This window comes from Thecamonas trahens (assembly GCF_000142905.1).
Source record: "Thecamonas trahens ATCC 50062 unplaced genomic scaffold supercont1.6, whole genome shotgun sequence".
In the NCBI taxonomy this organism is placed as follows: domain Eukaryota; order Apusomonadida; family Apusomonadidae; genus Thecamonas; species Thecamonas trahens.
Window position 1 is genome coordinate 443,757 of NW_013657674.1, and position 9,665 is coordinate 453,421.

The following is a 9,665-nucleotide window of genomic DNA, read 5'->3' on the forward strand; positions in this document are numbered from 1 at the left end:
AAGCGAGAGCGAGTGGCGAGAGCGCGAGAGCTGGCGCGTGCCGGCGATCGACTTGGATGCCGGCAGAGACGAGGTTGAGGCCTGGCGAAGACTGCGGCCAAAGCGAGAGCGCGATGCCGCGATAGTGGCCGAGGGCGGCGATACGGGCGAGGGCGGCGAGGACGTGCGTTCGGATGCGTGGCGGGTGGGCGGCGAAGCCCAGACCGAGCGGATGGAGCGCTGTGACAGGCGATCCTGGTCAGATGCCTGCGAGCGTGGTGACGAAAGACCAACTGAGGATGCAGGCGATGGCGGCGAAAAGTCTCTGCTTGAAGCCAGCGATGCAGCAAGCGGAAGAGCGAGGAACGAAAGGCCTGCCGCCGGCGGATCTGCCGATTCGAGGGTGGCGGTCATGACCGTGGTAGCGACCGAGGCGGAACCGTCATCGTCGGAGGCTGTAACAACAGCCGAGGCTGAGCTGGAAGCCCGCCCCGGGATCTTGCTGTGGGGTGAGAGGTCGTCGCGTGTCTTGACGTAGACCAGCTCGCCGCGGCGGATGCGCTCGAGCGCCCCCAGGTAGGCATCCTTGAGCGCCGACGGCCCCGCGAGGTTCGCATCGGCATGCGCACGGGCATGTGCATCGGCAAGCTCAGCATGCGCGCCATCTGGGGTACCCGAGCCGGCCGCAACCGCCGCCGAGACAGCGGAGAGCTGACGCCAGCGCGCGGCGCCCGAAAGCGATCGCTCCTCTGCGCGACGGGCGACGTCATCCAGGCGCGCTCCAAAAGCCGATTCCTTGGCATGTGCGCGTTCTCGAGCAGCAACTGTGTTCGATCGGAGGTCTGTGGTGTGCTTGGCGTGGAGATCGGAGAGAGCGTCTGCGGTAGAGGCGAGCGAGGCTGACCTAGCCATTGTGCGGGCGTGCGAGTCTGCCTGGGCCTTCTCGGCGTTGCGGGCCGCCTCTTTGGCCAGTTTGCGCTCGAGAGCCTGAAACGTGGCCATAGTGGTGCTGCTGGTGGTACCCGCCCTTGGAGGAGGGGTGTGGGGTGGGGTAGGGAGGTGGGGTGAGTGAGCGGGGGAGAGCGGCGGGAAGGGGACCAATCAGCCCTGGGGAGGGGGGGGGGGGGGAGTAGGACGGGAGGGAGGGGGGAGGGAATGGCGGGAAACGATCGATTGTCGATTGTAAGAGAGAGAGAGAGAGAGAGAGAGAGAGAGAGAGAGAGAGAGAGAGAGAGAGAGAGAGAGAGAGAACGAGTGTGTGTTTGTGGGGGGATGCATGGATCATGATGGGTGGTGGGTGGCGGTCGGCAGCTCGGAGACTGGCGGTTGTTGTTGTTGTTGCAGGTGCGCACGCTCTTGTCAGTCGCTCGACGAGATCGGGCCCACTGCGTGGCGCCGGTGCGAGGTGTAGGCATGACTCGGACCAAATCTCACCACAGCACACTACTCTAGCTGTCTTTGGTGAAGGTATGGTGGCTGTAGGCAACAGCAAGGATGATTATGCGGCGAGTACGAGCTCGGAGAGTACAGGGTGGGTGACAGAGTCGACGGAGGAGATGGGCATGATGGCCGGCTCGCGGTCGAGGTCGTCGAGGTGTGAGACGGGCACAGGAGCAGCGTCTGGGGCTGAATCGAGTTCGGGATCGGGGTCGGGAGTCGGATCGGACAAAGGCGGGCGGGCTGGTGGAGTTGGTGAGTGGACGGGAGATGCTGCGGAGGGAGTGCAGCTGGCGGCGGCTGGGAGTGGAGGTCGGGGTGGCTTTGGGCGTAATGATGATTCTGGTGGGCCTCATCCCGCCTCGCAAAGTGGCGTGGTCGGTGACGGACAGCAGCATAAGCAAGAGCCATGAGGAGTCGTCGGTCCCGACGTGGAGCGTGCCGATCATCGGGCTCGCACTGCTTGGCTGTGTCTTTGCAACGGTGCAGTTGCGTGCTCAGGCACCGCTCTCGCGATCGACGCTCAGCGCGCAACTGGCGTACGGCGTGGTCACACTTGGGCTGGTGCTTGGCGCGACCGGCATTGTTACGGCGCTGATGAAGGCAGGAGTGGGGCGGCTGCGGCCGCACTTTCTGGCGGTGTGCAGGCCGGAGCAGGCGTCCAACGCCACGGACGCCCCGTGGATCTGCACTGGCGATTCCGCCAAGATCGCCGAAGCGCGCCGGTCGTTTCCGTCGGGCCACACCTCGGTCATGTTTGCAGGCTCAGTGACAGCGTCGGCATTTGTGATCGCGGCGCTCGGGCCGGACCTTGCTGTCGCCGCCGCGCTCCTTCCAATTCCTGTCGCCGTTGTGGTCGGCATGTCACGGATCTGGGACCATGCTCATTATCCGACCGATGTTGTCGGTGGTGCAATCCTTGGGAGTGTTGTGGCGGTTGTCGGGGTGGCGCTGCGGTTCCGGTTTGCGACGGCGCGCGAGCACGCCTTGCTATTCCCGCGTCGGCATAGGACTGGCACCCCCCGTAAAAAGGGCTACTGTCGAGAGGCCACTTAGAGAGAGACGGAGCACGGAAGTTCCTGGGTTGAAGCTGCCGGTGCCGTGCGCTACTCTGCGAGCCTATCGAAGTAGTCTACCGCCAGCGTGTGCTATGCCATCGTTGCTTCGGTCGCGTCGTGTAAAGCCTCGTACCGAAAAGAGCCACACCTTTCGCCGTCCTCACCATGGCTGCCCCTCACGACGAGTGCGTATGCGAGGCACTAGATGCGTTAATCAAGGTTGGAATAGGCGGTCACGAGCAAGGCGCGCCTGTGCCGTGGGCGGTGGCATGGGAGGCATTGTGCGCGAGCAAGAGTGGGGAAGGTGGTGACGACGGGGCGGCGAGTGCCGCGTGTCTAAAAAAGGTCGTAGAACACGACGAGGGCGGCGTGCACGGGCCTGGGAGCGGGGCAAGAGTCCGCCAGCTTGGCGGCATGTCGTTTGTGTGTGCGCACTACACAGGCGTGGCGGCGGCGGCGCTGGAAAATGAGTTGGCCAAAGTGCTGCAGACGCTGGACGAGGTGCGACCAGGCGTTGCCCGCGGGCGGACCGCAGCCGAGCTCGACGCCGAGTACGATGCGTACATCGAGGCGCTGCACCAGTACAACGAGATGCGCGACGTGGCGGTGGAGCTTTTGGGCAAGCTCGCGGTGATGGAGGGTGTTCGGGTGACCGAGTTGTACGAGCGGTACGAGCTCGACGTGACTGACTGAGACGAGGGCGAGTCACAGCGCCTCGGGCAAGAAGATCGGATGGGTCTGCCGCAACGTGAGCGACTTGCGGCACATCGGACACCGGCGGGTCCGCGAGATTGCCTTGCGAATACAGAGCTTGCAGAAGACGTGTCCACAGGTAGTCGAGGTGGGCGTCGTTATCGCGTCAAGGCAGACGGCGCACTGGAGCGCGACGCGAATGAGCGGCGCGGAAGTGGCCGTGACCGGCGGCGGCGCAGGGACCGCGACCACGTCGTCGACCGGGCGTACAGAGGAACGTGCCCGATGGCTGCGTGCGTGCGGCCTGGCCGGCGGCGGGCGGCGCGGGCGGACGCGCTCGCCGATAAACACGACCTCGCCGTCGTCAGCTGCGTCGCTCGGGGCGAAGCTCCTTGTGGGAAGCAGCGGGCTGACACCCGAGTAGCTGGCCGACTCGTAGCTGCCAGGCGAGCTCGAGCCAATGCTGTCATCGACGCCGACTGCGACATCGTCGCCATCGCCCTCGCCCGAGTCCGAGTCCGAGAGGATCTCGATGACGTTATCAACACCACTGTGGGCCGAGACCGGCAAGCGTGGGCGAGTCTGAGCAGCCAGAGCAGCGTTAGCGGTGCTGCTGTTGGCGTGACTCGAGCGAGGCGCATGCAAAGCTCCAAGCGGTTGTCTTCGTTGCCGCGGGCGGGCGTGTGGGTCTTCTTCGGCCTCGGTGTCAGCCTCGGCGCGCAATGGCGGGCACCGGCTCGATGGTGTGCCGGACTCGTTCTCGGGAGGCCGGATGGGTGCAGACGGGGGCAGCTGCCGCTTTCGCTTCCGTGACGCCACCAGCCGTGCCTGCGGCGGGCGGGCAAAGCCGAGGGCCAACTCTCTAGATGTCGACGTCATGGGTGGGTGTGGGTGGGAGGGCGGGGGGGGGACGGGCGAAGCCGGGACAGGGAAGCCGCCAGGAAGAGAGAGTGCAAGGAGGAGTGTGGGTGATGCTAGAGACGAGAAGGTCGGCAAGGCGTTCAACGACTCGTGTTGAAGATGAGTGTGTGATGGCTTGAGAAGAGGGAGGAGAAGGCGAGGTGCTCACGAGGAAGGTCGTGGTGCCACGGTGGAGACGCGCAAGGGCACACAAACACACAAGACAATACCGCAATGACAAGGCGGGAAGTTGGAGGCATCTTGCCAAAATTATTTTTGGTGTCATCCACCCCCCACCCCCACCCCTCCCATGGCCCTCAACCAACCCGATCGATTCCCAACAATCGCGAGTCACCTCCTGCTCTCCCCCCCCCTCCCCCTCTTGGCCTCCGACTCTCAGCACAGACAAGCTTGTGGCAGTGACAGTGACACCTCTCGCAGCGCCAGAGAACATGGCGGAGACCGAGACCGAGGGGGTGGCGGACATGGTGGTGGAGAACGGAGCCGCGACGGCAGAGACTGTGGCGGCGGCGAGTGGCGAGGGAAGCAGACCGGCAGCCATGGCGGTGGCGGGCAGCGGAGAAGGCGGCGGTGGCAATGACGGCGGCGGCAGCGGTGGCGAAGGAAGTGGGGCCACGGAGGGGGGGTCAGGCAGCGGTGGCAGCGTGGAGCGGGTGGAGGACGTGGTGGTTGGTGCTGTTGTGCGTTGCAAGTTCCGCAATGGCAAGTATGTGGCCGGCAAGGTGGTGGCCAAGCGGACGCACGCCGAGAGCGGCCAGCCGCAGGTGTATCTGCACTATATCGGACATAATAAGCGGCTCGATGAATGGGTCCCGCTGGACAACATCGAGGCCGAGCTTGCGGTGACGTCCGAGGAGATTCTGGAGAACACTAGCGAGAGCACGCAGCGCGGCAAGATGACGCGAAACATGAAGCGCAAGTACGACGCCATCAACCATGTGGAGAAGAAGGCGGACGACTACGGTGACTCTGCGCTAGCGGCGCTCGAGCGTGAGCACGAAGAGCGGACCAAGGTCAAGAATATTGCGTCGATCCGGCTGGGCAAGTACTTTCTGGAGGCGTGGTACTTTTCGCCGTACCCGGAGGAGTTTGCTGGGCTCGACAAGCTGTATGTCTGCGAGTGGTGCCTCAAGTACATGAAGAAGAAGAAGACGCTGCTGAAGCACCGCAAGGAATGCGTGCGGCATCACCCGCCGGGTGACGAGATCTACTCATCGGGTGGGCTGTCGATGTACGAGATCGACGGAGCGGCGTGCAAGGTGTACTGCCAGAACCTCTGCCTCCTCGCCAAGCTCTTCCTCGACCACAAGACGCTGTACTACGATGTGGAGCCGTTCATGTTCTACGTCCTGACTCGGGAAGATGAGAGCGGAAAGCACATTGTGGGCTACTTTTCCAAGGAGAAGGTCTCTGTCGACGGCTACAATCTGGCGTGCATCCTCTGTCTGCCGCAGCACCAGCGGCAGGGCTACGGCCGCTTCCTCATCACGTTTTCGTACGAGATTTCCAAGCGTGAGAACAAGGTCGGCTCGCCCGAGAAGCCGCTGTCGGACCTGGGCAAGCTCTCGTACATGTCGTACTGGACATACGTCATTCTCGACGTTCTGCAGAACTACCGCGGCAACGTCTCGGTCCGCGACATCTCGACCATGACTTCGATCACCGAGGACGACATCATCACCGCTCTCACTTCGCTCAACCTCATCAAGTACTTTAAGGGCAAGCACGTCATCTACGTCACCCCGCGCGTTGTCCGCGAGCACTTGCAGCACTTTAAGAAGCCCAAGATCGCGTTCGACACGGAGGGCTTCCACTGGCACCCGCGCCCGGTCTTGCCCATCTCGGCCCCGCCGCACATGCTCCCACCGCCCGAGTCCGGTGCCAGCGCTGGGCGGCAATGAAAGAGATAATGTGTAGAAAAAGGAGAGTGTACGATGTAGTGTGCAAGAGAGGGGGAGGAGGGGGGGGGAGGGTATGTGCAGCCTCACTCGAGCAGCGGGCAAAGCGCCGGCTACGGCATCGGCTCCATGACCACCGAGTCGACAAAGGTCTGCATGGGCAGGCCCGAAGGCGAGGGAAGGACGGTGGGCGCGGGCGAGGGCAGGACCGGGACGGCCAGGTCATCAAAGCCGACCGACGCGAGATCGTTGCAGGAGAGCGACGACGGCAGCTGGCCAAAGAAGGTGCCTTCCGAGGCAGTTGCGAGCAGTGGGTAGAGCGAGGAGGCGATGCGGGTGGCGGCGGCGTGGCGCGAGCGCGAGGGGGCCGAGGCTTCAGACGATGCAGCCGAGTTGCGGAAGTTGGGCACGCGTAGCATGGGCGGGCGCTTGGAGGCCGAGGGGAGGTCCTTGCGCGACGGCGGCGGGAGCGGCGACGACGGCGCCTTGAGCGTCTTGCGGCGCTTGACCGGGCGCGGGGTCATCGACGGCATAGGCGACGAGCCGCGCGAGTTGGCGAGCTTGTCCTTGGTGTAGAAGCGGTCGAGGAGGTCGAGCTGCTTGACGTTGCGCCGAGTCACGATTTCGTTGACCACCTGCGCAGCGTACTCTTCCGGGTACCGGGAGCGGACCTTGACGGTGAGATCATCGATTTCGGCGCTGGAGAGCTTGCGGACGTTGAGGGCGGCCTTGGCCGACCGCGACTGCAGCGAGAGCTGCGACGGGGTGAGCTCGCGCGAATGTGGCGCGTCGCGCGAGCGGGCAGCACTCGAGCGGGTCGGCACGGCCCTTGCCTCGCGCATCGGCACCGGCAGCGGGTTGACCGAGATGGTAGACGGCGACGGCGGCTTGCCGACCGGGCGCGGGACTGGGCCGGTTGACGACGGCATGGTGACCGGACCAAAGGCAGCCGACTGGCGGCGCCGGCGCTTGAGGCCACGCGGCGACGGCGGGACGCCGATGGGGACCGACATGGCCGGGTTGGGCGCGGCCGGGACCGGGAAGGCCTGCATGCTGGGCCTAGCGACAGCCATCGGAGCGAGCTGCGGCTGCGACGGGCCAGCTGCGGCTGCGGGGGCCGGCAGAGGCTCCGGCACGGCTGCCGACTCGGAGCGGCGCGAGCGCGAGGCCGAACGGCGGCGCTTGCGCTCTGCGGCTGCGGCTGCGCGCTTCTCGGGCGACGGCACGTACTTGCGGGTCGACTTGCGCTTGATCGAGGTCAGGAGCTCGGGATGGCCACGGACAAAGTAGTTGTGGAAGAACTCCCAGCGGTGGCGCGACTTGACCTTGTGGAAGTTGTACATGTTGAGCTGGCGGACGTACGACTGGAAGTTCGAGTGCTTAAAGTACTTGCCAAGCACGTTGCGAGCAAACTTGTCCGGCGAGTGAACGACAAAGGTGTCGCCTGCGTCGGACCAAGCAAGTGCGTCATCACACTCGGGGTCGGACACCATCTCATAGGTTGCGGTGAGGAATGAGGTGATCTCCTGCAAGGGCCGGCACGGGGAAGGGGAGGCGGGTGAGTGTGGGTCGGGCTATGACGCTTTGCAAGCTGACGTAAGCGGTGAAGCGTCTTTGGTGAGGTCGGTTGCTGATGGCAGCAGGCCAAGTGGCAGGTTGCCGTTGCCCGCTTGCGCCAACCACAGAACAAAACGACCAATTAGGTAACAACGGGCCAATGGGCGTGATGAGGTTACGGCGGGCCAGGGGGCCCACAAGGGGTTTGCGAACCGCACCAAGGGGAAGTGTTGTACGTGCTACATAGTTGCACACCATGGGGGGAGTGGGGGCGTGCGGGGCGTGCAGGGGAAGGCGGTAGGGGATGGCGGGTGTGCGTGGCACGAGCGGGAGTTGCGCTCCTTTGAGCGACTCGGCGAAGCGGCACGTGCTCAATGGGCGTACCTTCTCAAAGGCCTTGGCCGAGCGCTCATAGGAACGGCCGGCCGGGGTAGGCATTGCCGCAGGGTGCGGCGTGTATACTTTGTTGCGATGGCCCATGGTGGCCTTGGAACGGTTGGTAGAGGTGTTCAGAGCAGGGGCTGTTGCAAGTGTGACGGCGTGTGGAAGTGGGTGACGTCGAGTGCAGAGTGAAGTGACACAAGATTCGTCAGTTTTGCTGTTGATGCGTCAACCACCGAGAGTAACGTCAGCAGTGCCACGCAATCGTGTCGCCACCAGTTTGGCATGTTGGCTCACACCAGGACCGCACAAGCTCACGAAATGGCTACAGCTGAGGCAGATAGGCCACAGTTGTGGCAGCAGAGGCCAACTCGGCGATTGCCTGCGGTGTGGATGGAGTTGGTCCGCTTAGCTGGCGGGAGGAAGGCAGGAGCGGGAGATTGCGGCGGGACGCGGGCCGATGTGCGGCGGCATGTCATGTGCGCGAAAGGCAGGATTCTTCCGTCACCGGCTTGCGCCAGCCGTGGCGCGAAAAGGCCAAGAGGTGGGAGTCGAAAATGATGAACGGGAAATTCGCATCGACTGAACTCACTCGCTCGCCCCGACTAACAAGTGTTCGAGCAATTGATCGATAATTAATTGATTGCGTCGTCTGGGTTTTGTGTGATTGAGGGGGAACACTCCATTCATTTCTTCACCGATTGTGACGGGAGCTTTCGAGAGCAAGACACACTTGACTTTGACGATGGAGGAAGTCACCTTTGTGCCGGCGAACGGGCACGCGCCCGCCCCGCTCTCTGCGGATACCTACGCATACTACCTCTCTGATGCAGTCAACTACGGACCCGCGTCGCGGACCTTCCATACGGTCACGACATGGCCCGAGACCTTTGAGCCGCTTGCCGGGCGGCTGGTGGTCATTCGTGACGAGACGACACGCAAGCGGACGCGGCCCAACCCAGACCGCGTTCCATGGAAGTCGCCGCGCGGGTGGAAGCCGCTCAAGTCTGTGCGCAACCTTCCTGTTATGGTACGTATTTCTAGGTGCTCCTTTTAGTGTTCCCCCGTTGCCTGCGCTGTGGCCATGCCCATCCCCCGCACCCGGTGGTGGAGACCCGGACTGTTCTTTTCTTCGCTCGCTGACGTCGCCCCCCCCCCCCCGCCGACTCCTTCGCGAAGGATCGAGCCACCCTCGCCGAGCCGGGCTTCCTCAGCTGGTCTTGTGGGCTTGTTTTTACCTCGCCAGCACCTTTGCAAAGCACGGAGAGGGGGTGTGGGGTGTGGCTCATGCACTTGCTTCGTTTTCCTTCCCCTTCCCCCCCTGAGCACCAAGTTCCCCCCGCCCTGGCACAAAGGCTGCGGGTGGCGGAAGCCTCGTGCGGGAGTCACTCGCTTGAGTGACTTTGTTTATGTTTTCGCGCCTCGGGGCGGGCTTTCATTGGCAGACGCGTCAACTCACGAGTGAGAGGGTTGGACATGGGCATGAACGGGGACAACTGTAGGTCCAGTACCGCAACCGGTCTGACGGCGAGTACAAGTACCGGATGTACTGCTTCCACCGCAGCGGGAAGCGCGACGAGACGGTGGTCCTCCTCCACGTGACCCACACCGAGACGTCGGACCGTTACGAGATTGAGCAGCGCGCGCGCGAGATGGGCGGCGAGACGGCCGGGAGCAGGGTGCATCCTGAGGTGGCGGCGCGGCAGGCGCGCGCGTACCACGCGCATCAAGAGGCACAAAG

General features: G+C 63.9%; 7 protein-coding genes across 7 annotated transcripts in view; 4 read left to right on the top strand and 3 right to left on the bottom strand.

Annotated features, from left to right (window-relative positions):
• Window positions 1-238: 238 nt before the first annotated feature.
• On the bottom strand, window positions 239-981 carry AMSG_01633 (uncharacterized protein; the record flags this gene model as incomplete). The annotated part of the gene is made up of 2 exons (XM_013906227.1): window positions 239-246; window positions 270-981. 2 exons carry the CDS (start codon window positions 979-981, stop codon window positions 239-241), a joined length of 720 nt encoding a protein of 239 aa, XP_013761681.1.
• Window positions 982-1,749: 768 nt separating this feature from the next.
• On the top strand, window positions 1,750-2,479 carry AMSG_01634 (lipid phosphate phosphatase 2; the record flags this gene model as incomplete). The annotated part of the gene is made up of 1 exon (XM_013906228.1): window positions 1,750-2,479. One exon carries the CDS (start codon window positions 1,750-1,752, stop codon window positions 2,470-2,472), a length of 723 nt encoding a protein of 240 aa, XP_013761682.1. The 3' UTR covers window positions 2,473-2,479.
• A 156-nt stretch (window positions 2,480-2,635) lies between these two features.
• On the top strand, window positions 2,636-3,442 carry AMSG_01635 (uncharacterized protein). Its single transcript, XM_013906229.1, has one exon. It carries the CDS (start codon window positions 2,640-2,642, stop codon window positions 3,165-3,167), a length of 528 nt encoding a protein of 175 aa, XP_013761683.1. The 5' UTR covers window positions 2,636-2,639; the 3' UTR covers window positions 3,168-3,442.
• Window positions 2,667-4,046, bottom strand: AMSG_01636 (uncharacterized protein; the record flags this gene model as incomplete). Its single annotated transcript, XM_013906230.1, has 2 exons — window positions 2,667-3,717; window positions 4,042-4,046. 2 exons carry the CDS (start codon window positions 4,044-4,046, stop codon window positions 3,180-3,182), a joined length of 543 nt encoding a protein of 180 aa, XP_013761684.1. The 3' UTR covers window positions 2,667-3,179.
• A 473-nt stretch (window positions 4,047-4,519) lies between these two features.
• On the top strand, window positions 4,520-5,989 carry AMSG_01637 (histone acetyltransferase; the record flags this gene model as incomplete). The annotated part of the gene is made up of 2 exons (XM_013906231.1): window positions 4,520-4,682; window positions 4,719-5,989. The coding sequence occupies 2 exons, from the start codon at window positions 4,520-4,522 to the stop codon at window positions 5,987-5,989; spliced, it is 1,434 nt and encodes a 477-aa protein (XP_013761685.1).
• Window positions 5,990-5,998: 9 nt separating this feature from the next.
• Window positions 5,999-8,519, bottom strand: AMSG_01638 (uncharacterized protein). The gene is made up of 2 exons (XM_013906232.1): window positions 7,928-8,519; window positions 5,999-7,512 (listed from the first exon to the last, which is right to left on the bottom strand). The coding sequence occupies exons 1-2, from the start codon at window positions 8,021-8,023 to the stop codon at window positions 6,100-6,102; spliced, it is 1,509 nt and encodes a 502-aa protein (XP_013761686.1). The 5' UTR covers window positions 8,024-8,519; the 3' UTR covers window positions 5,999-6,099.
• Window positions 8,520-8,669: 150 nt separating this feature from the next.
• The window catches only part of AMSG_01639 (uncharacterized protein), a gene marked incomplete at both ends in the record, with an annotated part of 2,165 nt that continues 1,169 nt past the window's right edge, over window positions 8,670-9,665 (top strand). The window contains 2 exons of the mRNA XM_013906233.1: window positions 8,670-8,954; window positions 9,427-9,615. Coding sequence (XP_013761687.1) covers window positions 8,670-8,954; window positions 9,427-9,615 — 474 coding nt within the window. The remainder of the gene's footprint in view (window positions 8,955-9,426; window positions 9,616-9,665) is intronic.